The sequence below is a fragment of the Nomascus leucogenys genome, chromosome 9 (genome assembly GCF_006542625.1).
Source record: "Nomascus leucogenys isolate Asia chromosome 9, Asia_NLE_v1, whole genome shotgun sequence".
NCBI classification, from domain to species: Eukaryota; Metazoa; Chordata; class Mammalia; order Primates; family Hylobatidae; genus Nomascus; species Nomascus leucogenys.
Window position 1 is genome coordinate 63,148,207 of NC_044389.1, and position 12,990 is coordinate 63,161,196.

The 12,990-nt window shown below is 36.7% G+C and overlaps 1 protein-coding gene across 2 annotated transcripts in view; it reads left to right on the forward strand.

Annotated features, from left to right (window-relative positions):
* CFAP299 (cilia and flagella associated protein 299) overlaps positions 1-12,990 on the forward strand; it is a 659,626-nt gene that overhangs the window by 18,930 nt on the left and 627,706 nt on the right. For both annotated transcript variants that reach the window (XM_003265806.4, XM_003265805.3), the window contains exon 2: positions 7,993-8,123. In XM_003265806.4, coding sequence (XP_003265854.1) covers positions 7,993-8,123 — 131 coding nt within the window. The remainder of the gene's footprint in view (positions 1-7,992; positions 8,124-12,990) is intronic.

A 12,990-nucleotide genomic window follows, 5' to 3' on the forward strand; every position in this document is an offset into this window, starting at 1 on the left:
TAATAACATGTGGTATTTGATTTTCTGTTCCTGCGTTAGTTTGCTAAGAATAATGGTCTCCAGCTCCATCCATTTCCCTGCAAAAGACATGATCTTATTCATTTTATAGCTGCATAGTGTTCTATGGTATATATGTACCACATTTTCTTTATCCAGTTGGTAATTGATGGGCATTTAGATTGAATCTAGATTAATTCACTATTGTGAATAGTGCTGCAATGAACATACATGTGCATGTATCTTTATAATAGAATGATTTATATTCCTTTGGGTATATGCCCAGGGATGATATTTCTGGGACAAACGGTATTTCTGTTTTTAGGTCTTTGAGGAATTGCTGCACTATCTTCTACAATGATTGAACTAATTTACGCTCCCACCAACAATGTGTAAGTGTTCCTTTTTCTCCGCAAGTTTGCCGGTATCTGTTATTTTTTGACTTTTTAGTAGTAGCCATTCTGATTGGCATGAGATGGTATCTCATTTTGGTTTTGATTTGATTTGCTTTTCTCTAATAATCAGTGATGTTGAGCTTTTTAAAATGTGATTGTTGGCCACATGTATGTCTTCTTTTGAAAAGTGTTCATGTCCTTTGCTTTTTTTTTTTTTTTTTTTTTTGAGATGGAGTCTCGCTCTGTCGCCCAGGCTGGAATGCAGTGGCGTGATCTCAGCTCACTGCAACCTCTGCCTCCCGGGTTCGAGCAATTCTCCTCCCTCAGCCTCCTGAGTAGCTGGGATTACAGGCGTGTGCCACCACACCTGACTAATGTTTTGTATTTTTAGTGGAGACTGGGTTTCACCATTTGGACAGGCTGGTCTTGAACTCCTGACCTCGTGATCCATCTGCCTCGACCTCCCAATGTCCTTTGCTTTTTAATGGGGTTGATTGTTTTTTTCTTGTAAGTTTACGTTCCTTATAGATGCTGGTTATTATACCTCTGTTGGATGCATAATTTGCAAAAATTTTCTCCTATTCTGCTTAGGCTGTCTGTTCACTCTGACGATAGTTTTTTCTCCCATTCTATAGGTTGTCTGTTTGCTCTGATGAGAGTTTCTTTTGCTATGCAGAAGCTCTTTAGTTTAATTAAATCTCATTTGTCAATTTTTGCTTTTGTTGCAATTGCTTTTGTGATTTCATCATAAAACCTTTGCTTATGCCTATGTCCTGAATGGTATTGCCTAGATTTTCTTCTAGAGTTGTTACAGTTTTGGGTTTTACATTTAAGTCTTTAATCCATCTTGAGTTAATTTTTGTGTATGGTGTAAGGAACAGGTCCAGTTTCAATTTTCTGCATATGGCTAGCCTGTTCTTCCAGCACCATTTGTTAGATAGGGAATCCTTTCCCCATTGCTTTTTTTTGTCAGGTTTGTCAAAGATTAGATGGTTGTAGACATGTGGCTTTATTTCTGAGTTCTTTATTCTGTTTCATTGGTCTATGTGCCTGCTTTTGTACCAGTACCATGCTGTTTTGTTTACTGTAGCCTTGTAGTTTGAAGTCAGGGACCGTGATGCCTCCAGCTTTGTTCTTTTTGCTTAGGATTATCCTGACTATATGAGCCCTTCTTTGGTTCCATATGTATTTTAAAATAGTTTAATTCTGTGAAAAATTTCAGTGACAGTTTAATGGGAATAGCATTGAATCTATAAATTGCTTTGGGCAGTATGGCCATTTTCACGACATTGATTCTTCCTATCCATGAGCATGAAATGTTTTTCCGTCTGCTTGTGTCCTGTCTAATTTCCTTGAGCAGTAGTTTGTAGTTCTCCTTGAAGAGTTCCTTCACCTCCCTTGTTAGCTGTATTCCTAGGTGTTTTATTCTTTTTGTGGCAATAGCGCATGGGAGTACATTCCTAATTTCTCTCTCTGCTTGTCTGTTGTTGGTGTTTAGTAATGCTTGTGATTTCTGCGCATTGATTCTGTATCCTGAGACTTTGCTGGAGTTGCTTATCAGCTTAAGAAGCTTTTGTGCTGGGTTGATAGGATTTTCTAGATATAAGATCATATAACCTGCAAACAAAGACAATTTGACTTCCTCTCTTCCTATTTCAATACGCTTTATTGCTTTCTCTTGCTTGGTTGCCCTGGCCAGAACTTCCAATGCTATGTTAAATAGGAGTGGTGAGAGAGGACATCCTTGTCTTGTGCCAGTTTTCAAGGGGAATGCTTTCAGCTTTTGCCCATTCAGTATGATATTGGCTGTGGGTTTGTCATAAATGGATTTTATTGTTTCAAGGTATGTTCCTTCAATACCTGGTTTACTGAGAATTTTTAACATGAAGGGATGTTGAACTTTATCCAAGGTCTTTTCTGCATACTATTGAAATAATCATGTTGTTTTTGTCTTTAGTTCTGTTTATGTGATGAATGATGTTTATTGATTTACATATGTTGAACCAACCTTGCATCCCAAGGATGAAGCCAACTTGATTGTGGTGGATAAGCTTTTGATGTGCTGCTGGATTCAGTTTGTCAGTATTTTATTGAGGATTTTTGCATCAATGTTCATCAGTGATATTTGCCTGAAGTTTTCTTTTATTGTGGTATCTCTGCCAGGTTTTGGTATCAGGATGATGGTGGCCTTGTAGGATGAGTTAGGGAGAACTCTCCCATCTTCAATTTTTTGGAATAGTTTCAGCATGAATGGTACCAGCTCTTCTTTGTACATCTGGTAGAATTCAGCTGTGAATTAATCTGATCCTGGGCTTTTTTGGTTGGTAGGCTATTTATTACTGACTCAATTTCAGAACTCATTATTGGTCTATTCAAGGATTCAAGTTCTTCCTGGTTCAGTCTGGGGAGGGTTTATTTGTCCAGTAATTTACCCATTTCATCTAGATTTTCTAGTTTATGTGCATAGAGGTGTTCATAATATTCTCTGATGGTTGTTTATATTTCTCTGGGGTTAGTGGTTTTATCCCCCTGTTGTTTCTGATTGTGTTTATTTGAACCTTCTCTCTTTTCTTCTTCATTAGTCTAGCTAGTGGCCTATTTTATTAATTTTTTCAAGAAACCCAGCTTCTGTATTTGTTGATCTTCTGAATTTTTTTTGTGTGTGTCTCAATCTCCTTTAATTCAGTTCTAATTTTGGTTATTTCTTGTCTTCTGCTAGCTTGCTTTGGGATTTGTTTTCTCTTGATCCTCTTGTTCTTTTAATTGTAATATTAGGTTGTTAACTTTAGATTTTTCCAACTTTTTGATGTGGGCATTTAGTGCCATAAATTTCCCTCTTGACACTGTCTTAGTTGTGTCCCAGAGATTCAAGCATATTGTACCTTTGTTCTCTTTAGTTTTAAAGAGCTTCTTGATGTCTGCCTTAATTTCATTATTTACTGAAAAGTCATTCAGGAGCAGATTATTCAGTTCTCCTGTAATTTATGGTTTTGATTGGATTTTTAAGTTTTGATTTCTAATTTGATTGTGCTTTGGTCCAAGATATTGTTGGTTATGATTTCAATTATTTTGAATTTGCTGAGGAGTGTTTTACTTCTCATTATGTGGTCGATTTCAGAATATGTGACAGGTGGCAATGAGAAGAACATACATTCTGTTATTTTGGGGTAGACAGTAGATATTTATCAGTTCCATTTGATTTAATGCTGAGTTTAGGTCCTGAATATCTTTGAAATTTTCTGTCTCGATGATCTGTCTAATATTGTCAGTAGAGTGTTAAAAATCTCCCACTATTATTGTGTGGGAGTCTAAGTCTCTTTGAAGGTCTCTAAGAACTTGCTTTGCGAATCTGGGTGCGCCTGTCTTGAGTGCACATATATTTTGGATAATTAAATCTTGTTGAATTGAACTTTTTCCCATTATGTAATGCCCTTCTTTGTCTTTTTTTATCTTGTTGGTTTAGAGTCTGTTTTGTCAGAAACTGTGATTGCATCCCCTGCTTTTTTCTATTTTCCATTTGCTGGAAGATTTTTCTCCATTCATTTATTTTGAGCCTATGTGTGTAATTGCTTGTGAGGCTGATCTCTTGAAGACAGCAATAGGTTTTGGTTCTTTATCTGGCTTGCTACTCTATGTCTTCTAATCGGGACTTTTAGCCCATTTACATTCAAAGTTAGTATTGATATGTGTGGATTTGATCCTGTCACCACAGTTTTAGCTAGTTATTTTGCAGACTTGTTTATGTTGTTGCTTCATAGTGTCACTAGTCTATGTACTTCAGTGTGTTTTTGTAGTGGCTGGTAATGGTCTTTCCTTGCCATATTTAGTGCTTCCTTTAGGAGCTTTTATAAGTCAGGTCTGGTTGTAACAAATTCCGTCAGCATCTGCTTGTCTGGAAAGGATCTTATTTCTCCTTTGTTCATGAAGCTTGGTTTGGCCAAATATGAAATTCTGGTTTGGATTTTCTTTTCTTTAAGAATGTTGAATATTGGCCCCTAATCTTTTCTGGCTTGTAGAGTTTCTGCTGAAAGGTCTGCTGTTAGTCTGATAGATTTACCTTTGTAGGTGATCTGACACTTCTCTCTAGCTGCCCTTAACAGTTTTTCTTTCATTTTAATCTTGGAGAATCTGATGATTATGTATCTTGGAGATGATCTTCTTGTGAAGTACCTTACTGGGGTTCTCTGCATTTTCTGAATTTTAAAATTGCCTCCTCTAGCTAGATTGGAGAAGTTCTTTTGATGATATCCTGAAATACATTTTCCAAGTTGCTTCCATTCTCCCCATCTCTTTCAGGGACACCAATGAGTCATAGATTCCATCTCTTTACCTAATCCTATATTTCTCAGAGGTTTTTTTAATTCCTTTCATTCTTTTTTCTCTATTCTTGTCTGACTGTCTTATTTCAGAAAGCCAGTCTTCAAGCTCTGAGATCCTTCCCTCCACTTGGTCTATTCTGCTATTAATACTTGTGATTACATAATGAAATTCTCATATTGTGTTTTTCAGCTCGATCAGGTTAGTTACATTCTTTTCTCTACTGTCTACTTTGTCTGTCAGCACCTGCATTGTTTTATCATGATTTTTAGCTTCTGTGCATTGGGTTTCAATATACTCCTGTAACTTCAATGATCTTTGTTCCTATCCATATTCTGAATTCTATTTCTGTCATTTCCGCCATCTCAGTCCTGTTCAGAACCCTTGCTGGAGAAGTGATGTGGTCATTAAGAGGAAAGAAGGCATTCTGGTTTTTTAAGTTTTCATCATTCTTGTGCTGATTCTTTCTCACCCTTGTGGGCTTATGTACTTTCAATTTTTGAGGTTTCTGACTTTGGGATGGGTTTTATTTTTCTTTTATCCTATTTGATGACTTTGAGGGTTTGGCTATGGTATAAAGTGGATCCAGCTGACTGGCTTCATTTCTGGGAGATTTTAGGGGGCCAGTGCTTAACTGCCAGCTCCTGGACTGTGTGCTCTAAGTCTGGGGGACTTGTATTGGGCCCTGACTTTATTCTCTTGCTCCTTGAGGTTTGGAATTCACTGAACTGGGGGAGCAGGGTGAAGTGTGGCAACCACAGCAGAGTGGTAGCAGGTGCTGAGGTGGCTGCCTCCCTGCAGCACTCACCACAGTGACAGAGGCAATGCAGCTGGAGGGGGAGTGAGCCCCTACTGGAGACTGTGCTGGAGACGGTGTTGGCTTGAGGAAGGTGTGCTGGTGGGTACAGGTCTAGGTGCCTTCTCTCTGCCCTGCAAGCAGGAGTCATGATACTACTTTTGTTTAAAGAAATCCAACACACCCACACACATGTCAGGAGCAAGGATTGACAGGCTATACCCCAAGATGTCAGTGATTATCTCTGAGTGCTAAGATCATAGTGATATATGATGTGGATGATATGTTTGTCCTATATCTTTAGGTTTTCCACAACAATAATGTATTACTATTGTAAGTAGAAATAGATGAAATGAATTTAGTAACACTCATTTAGTTGATAGGTAAGTGGCCAGCCACTAGCCTTCTGATTGTTATAGATTTCACATTTCTGAATCCTAGGGCAGATAATGTAAAAAGGATATGCAATTTTTAAAAAACAAACTTTCCAGTGGACCTATAGATTTTTTTTCCAATTCAAGTCTATCCACCTTATATTTGGTGGAAAATTCTTCTGGATTCTGGCAATATGAGACCTGCCAAGCCTTAGAGTTTGTCACTGAGACTTTGTCTTTCTTTGTGTCCCTTAAATACATTATTTTGGGGGTTGGGAAAAAGTTATGTTCGAATATGCAAGTCAAGATTCCATTTTAAGCCAAATCCCCCAAGAAAGTCTCAGATTCCTCAGATAACCTTGGGCATTGTACTTCCTTTGGGCTAGTAGCTTTGCTCTTAACTAGTATATTTTGAGACATACAAGAAATACGTTGTCATAATGGACAGATGACTCATGATTCCACCAGTTTAGGTTATGATAATGGTAAGTGAGGCAATGAATATCGACTTTCAGTTTATTTTCTCAATAGATCATGCCATTTCTTGCAATATATTTTAGCACTGGTGAGTCCAGAATTGTCCAAATGATTTTGTGTAACCCAGGTAAAGCACACAGGGATACAAAATTCACTCAGTATACAAAATAAATATAGCAAATTGTAAGTAATCTTTATTATACAAAATTCTATGTTTGACCACAAGGAATGTATATTCCTACAGAAGAGTCCCACAACCTCACTGAGCTGAAAGTCCTTTCTACAAATTCACATTTAGAAATGTATTTAAGAAAATTCTTACTCAAATGATCTCACTTTTGTAAAATTAATCCCCAAATCTGCATCGGTATTTCTATTAAAGATTAATTCCACTAGGTGGAGATATTTGTTCAGTTTTGTGGTTCACACTAAAGGATACAGGAATAGAGAAATCTATTAAGCAAGGGAGTGTCTCAGAAACAAGAATAATAGCCTTGGGGCTTCCAAGACCTGTTGCTTTGCATTGTAATCATTTGGCAAATGTATACACATTGCTTCGTGGAGTTTAGTATTTGCTTTTAATGATTATAAAAGTGGCAGGTTTCTAGGCTTACAGTATATAATTTTTTATTTTGCTTGAATATTTATAACTTGAACCACTATGGTTTGAATAGACTGTTAACTAGACATCTTAAGTTTTCTTCTTTAACTGTTAGACAGTTCTTGCATTCAACAGCAATATAGTAATTAAGTCTTAATAATAAAATAGATTCTGTTTTCACTATGTTTTAGATATTTTATATTTAATTAAAATGATAATGGCCACTATTAATATATAAATACTGTTGTTTAATACTTTAATCTTTATACTAATAGCTTTATGAAAAATGGTATCTTGTCAAATCATGGGGAAACAATTTTTTTAAGTATACCATGCAACTGACAAAGATGTATGCGATAATTCTTAAAGTAAGAAAAGTGTAAGGCCTAAAATACTGGGAAGTTTTTTTTTTTTTCAATTTGAAGTTTTTTTGTGGTGATCTTAGGTTTCTACTTTTCTGTTTTTATTGGTACCAACATTATATGGAAACAATCTTCATAGTTAAGTAAGAAATTCATCTGCTCCTCTTCATTTTGTATTTGAAGTTATAATGTTCTGTGCCATCAGTTAATTGACTTCAAGGAAGTAAGGCTGTAAAACATTGAGCTCTCTCAAAGCAGCTGGTTCTTTTTTTTTTTTGCCATCGGTTTTTAAAACGTCTTTTGTGTATGAGTACCATTGTCTCTATTTTTATTGTTTTAAAGATACTCTATTAATTACCTACAGCTGTTCTCATAAATTGATTAAAAACACAACAAACTTTTGTCCTCTAATCCCTTAGGAAAAATTAGCAATTGACATTTTCTTTTTTTCATCTTAAATATATGGGAAAGGGAAGACTAAATAAGAGGTGTATAAATGTATTATTAGAAAAATTCTAGTTTTTTATATCTAATAGATCATGTCTAGTTTTTAAATACATTTAATTTTTCATTTAAAGCAATTGTTTGGTATACATTGCAGTTGTAAGATGTAAGTAAGTAAAAGTAGTATGTCTCATTTGCCCACTCACCTAACAACTGATTTTCTCTCTAGGATGAAACGCTTGCCCGCCAGTTGGTGGAGCTAGGCTACCGAGGGACTGGAGAGAGAGTGAAAAGGGAAGATTTTGAAGCAAGGAAAGCAGCTATAGAGATTGCAAGACTGGCTGAAAGAGCTCAGCAAAAGTAAGTGTCCATGTTCCAAATCCAGATTTTATGTTATATTCTAGACCTCTGGAGTAATTCAATTTCGTTTGCATTGTTTAATTTAGAAGCACTGGCTGGAGCAGGTAAAGCTTGGAATATCCTAAACATTTGTTCTGCAGATGAGGAACTGAAGCAACTATAATATGCTTGCACTAAAGCCACATGTAACTTCAAGCTATTAATTTGAAATATAAATACCAAAATATGGTCATTATACCAATAAAGTCTTGTTAAAAAGTAACTTGATGTTATTGGTTTTATACATTTATATACTAAAAATATGAATGACTTTTGCCTTAGAATTCTTTGTACTTTGAGGTCTGTAAATCTTTAGTATCATTTATGTTCTCACATTTTTCTAAGCATTAATTCATTCAACTTTTTAATAATCACCAACTTTTGTTTATATGCCTAATTTATATATGTTAGTATATAATATGTGGTTATATTAAACATAAATCTAATGAAATATGTTAAAACATATAATGAAAGAGATATATTCCTAAAGTGAACTGCATCAAACTTGTCAGGCAATTTTATAAAGACCTAACTAGTTGACAAAGTAATAATATATTTCATTTTTAAAAGTGGATCATTAAAGTATAAATGTTGGGGAGGATAATTACTTAGAAATCAGTATACTATCATTGGATAACATCTTTAAAATTACCCAGTAATTATGAGCATAAATTTCCCAGGTACACATTATAAACAATAACATTGTAGTGGAATGTGCTTTGGTCCTGGGAATATGCAATTAGAAGTGGCCATTCTAATGGTAATTGTGTTTTCAGAACCATAGTATACTGAAGTTTAACATACTGATATTTGGGAATATGTTAGTTTTCTATTGCTGCCATAACACATTATTACAAATTTGATGACTTAAAATAACACATTTCTGGCTGGGCGTGGTGGCTCATGCCTGTAATCCCAGTACTTTGGGAGGTGGAGGCGAGCAGATCACGAAGTCAGGAGATAGAGACCATCCTGGCTAACACAGCGAAACCCCGTCTCTACTAAAAATACAAAAAATTAGCCGGGCGTGGTGGCGGGCGCCTGTAGTCCCAGCTACTCGGGAGGCTGAGGCAGGAGAATGGCGTGAACCCGGGAGGCGGAGCTTGCAGTGAGCCGAGATCGCGCCACTGCACTCCAGCCTGGGCAACCGCACACACACACATTTCTTTTTTCATTGTTTGGTCCATACAGTGTGGCTTGGCCGGGCCCTCTGCATAGTATATCACAAGGTTGAAATCCTGGTGTTGGCTGGATGGCATTCTTGTCTGGAGGTTCTGAGCATGCAACTGCCTCCATGTTCAGTTAGGTTGCTGGCCAAATTCAATTCCTTATGATTATATGGCTGAGTTCTCTACTTCCTTGGTTGTCATTTGAGGGCTGGTCTTTGCTCCTAGAAGCTGCTCATGTTTCTTTTTAAGCTTTCCCACTCCCTCCAGCAACAGTGGGTCAAGACCCTTTTACCCTTCAGATTTCTCCAACTTCCTCTTCAGAAGCTTCTTTCCTGACTCTGGTCCCAGAAATATCTCTCCTTTTAAGGACTTACGTGATTACACTATGCCCATCTAATGATCCAGGATAATCTCCCTGTTTTAAAGTCAATAATATTTATTATATCATCAGCAAAGGCCCTTCGTTTGTTATTTCTTCAACTTTTAAGTTCAGGGTTACGTGTGCAGGATGTGCAGGTTTGTTATAGGTAAACATGTGCCATGGTGGTTTGTTGCACAGGTCATCCCATCACCTAGGTATTAAGCCCAGCATCTATTAGCTATTCTTCCTGATGCTCTTGCTTCAACCAAGCCCCACTCTGACAGGCTCAGTGTGTGTCATTCCCCTCCATGTGTCCTGTCCATGTGTTCTCATCATTCAGCTCCCACTTAGAGGTGACAACATGCAGTGTTTGGTTTTCTGCTCCTGTGTTAGTTTGCTGAGGAAAACGGCTTCCAGCTCCATCCATGTGCTTGCAAAGGACATCATCTCATTCTTTTTATGGCTGCATAGTATTCTATGGTGTATATGCACTGTATTTTTTTTATTCAGTCTATCACTGATGAGCATTTGGGTTGATTCATGTCTTTGTTATTGTGAACAGTGCTGCAATGAACATATACATGCATGTGTCTTTATAATAGAATGATTTATATTCCTTTGGGTATATACTCAGTATTGGAATTACTGGGCCAAATGCTATTTCTGTCTCTAGGTCTTTGAAGAATTGGCAAACAATGGTTGAATAATTTACACTCCCACCAACAGTGTAAAAGTGTTGCTTTTTCTCCGCAACCTTGCCAACATCTGTAGTTTTTTGACTTTTTAATAATCACCATTCTGACTGGCATGAGATGGTATCTCATTGTGGTTTTGATTTGCCTTTCTCTAATGATCAGTGATGTTGAGCTTTTTCTTATATGTTTGTTGGCCGCATGTATTTCTTCTTTTGAAAAATGTCTGTTCATGAAGCAAAGGATCTTTTGGTATGTAATGCAACATATTCACAGTTCTTGGGATTAGAGAATGGATATCCTTAATCCCATTAATGTGAGAAAGGGGCATTCTGCTTATCATAGGTAATTTATGTAAAATCGCAGGAATTTACCGAACATAGTTATTCACTATCAACTTCTATTTTTGGAAAATTGAAATGAGGCTACTTTTCTGTGTACAATGTAATGTTTGAAATGTGTCTTATGTAAAATATCAGGGAGAGTCTTCTTTTTGTGAGAATCAATAAATGTCTATCAGTCAGGAGCAGAAGTGGAAATATTTTTGTGAGATTTTACAAGGAATTCATGTAAATTCACATGCGATTTTATGAGTGATATAACCTATTTCATATCAAGAGGAGTTATTCATGTCTAAAGTCTAAGTTCTATCCACATCACATGTCCATTTTGTGTTTGAAGATCAAAGTAGGTATTTCCTCTATGCAATAGTCTCTTTAACCGGTCAGAGCTGGAAGTCATCAGGCTACTTATGAGCCAGTTTTGGGAGACTAATCCCCATTCAGAGCTGCTAGAATTTGAAGGCCCTTTCATCTGCACATCTTCTCTGGTTGCCTTTGTAATGGGATGAGTAACATATGTTGCCTTTTGCCCCATGTGGTAGTCCATTCCCTTCCAGGTTCATTTAGTGTTGTTGACAGCAGGGCCAGCAGATGGTGTCCTAGAGCCAAATATGTCCTGTGCCTATATTTGTTGGAGGATCACTTTGAAATATGCATGAACATCTGACTGCCTGCCAGCTGGCAACTTGGAAACACTTGGTTCCACTATCAGATCATCTTACATTAACTTCTTTAATATGCTGGTGAGCAACTCCAAGTAGATCACAATTCTTTGGTCTAGCAATCACAGAGCACCTATTTCAAGAAGTGCTGGTATCTAGGAGTATGTTAATTATTCACAACAGCTTCGTAGGGGAAAAAGTCTGGAGAGATGAAAGTTAAAGATATCAGGAAGGTATATTTTGATTAGGGATGTTCAAGAAGAAGGCAAAAATGTTAAAAAAATTATTTTGGGCTTCTATTCAGTCTTTCACAAATATAGACAACCATAGTGCATTAGGCTCTATGCTGTAGGCTCTAGGAATACAATAGAAAACAAGACTTAGTTCTCACCCTCAAGAAGCTTGAAGACTAGAGAAATGAAAGGCATTACATTGTTGGTGGGAATGGGAAATGGAAAACAGTTTGGCAGGTCTTCAAAAAGTTCAACGTAGAGTTACTATATGACCCAGCAATTCTACCAAACACATATTCAAGGGAATTGAAAACCTAAGTCCACTTAAAAACTCACATACAAATGTCAATAGCAGTATTATTCATAGTAGTTAAAAGGTAGAAATTGTCCAACCCATCAACTGATGAATGGATAAAAAATTTGGTACCTAAGTGTAATAAAATACTATTCAGTCATCAAAAGGTATAAAGTAGTGTTACATGCAACAACATGAAAAACCTTGAACACATTAGGCTAAACAAAAGAGGCTAGGCAAAAAAAGACTACTTATTGCATGATACCATTTATATAAAATGTCCAGGATCAGTAATTATAGAGACAAGTAGATTCATGGTTTCCAAGGGCTGGATGGAAGGGAGATTGGACAATGACTACTATTGAATATGAGGTTTCTTCTTGGTGTGATAAAATGTGTAACCAGACATTGGTGATAATTGCATAACTTTGTACATATACTAACATCTATTGAATTGTGCACCTTTAAAGTGTGAATTTATAGTATGTGATTTAAATTTCAGTTCAAAAAGACAATTGCAATGGAAGATGGTAAATGCAATCATAAGTACTATGGCAACATTTTGAAGTAATACGAAGTCAAGATTTGTGAGGGGACGTGAAGAACAAGAAAAATTCTTCTTAATGTTTGACCACTAAATTGATTCTTAAAGGCTCAATTGAAGTTAATTAGGCAAAGAGGGGTGTGAGTGAACACATCCATTTTGCCTCAATCTTATGATAAACTCCCCTTATTCACAAATTATTTTCTTTACTTCTTTGTCTTAATTTGTACCTGTTCCTTCACTAAGGCCTTTTTTTCTCCAAAAACTATACCAACTAGAGGCACCCATTTCAACATTTACTGGGTTGGTATCCAAAGTGATGATGTGGGGCAGGGGCAGGGGCAGGGGCAGGGTCAGGGGATAGAGTAGATTCTTCATTCTCCTAGCTTTCTCATCCTTTGCTTCAAAATCATCTGTGCTCCACTATTACATAAACATCTCTGATTTCTTCTCCACTGAGATCCATGCCACTGGTTATAGTAGCCATAAGACAGAAGCTATACAGGTTGGAAGAAGGGATGGGAGTAATTT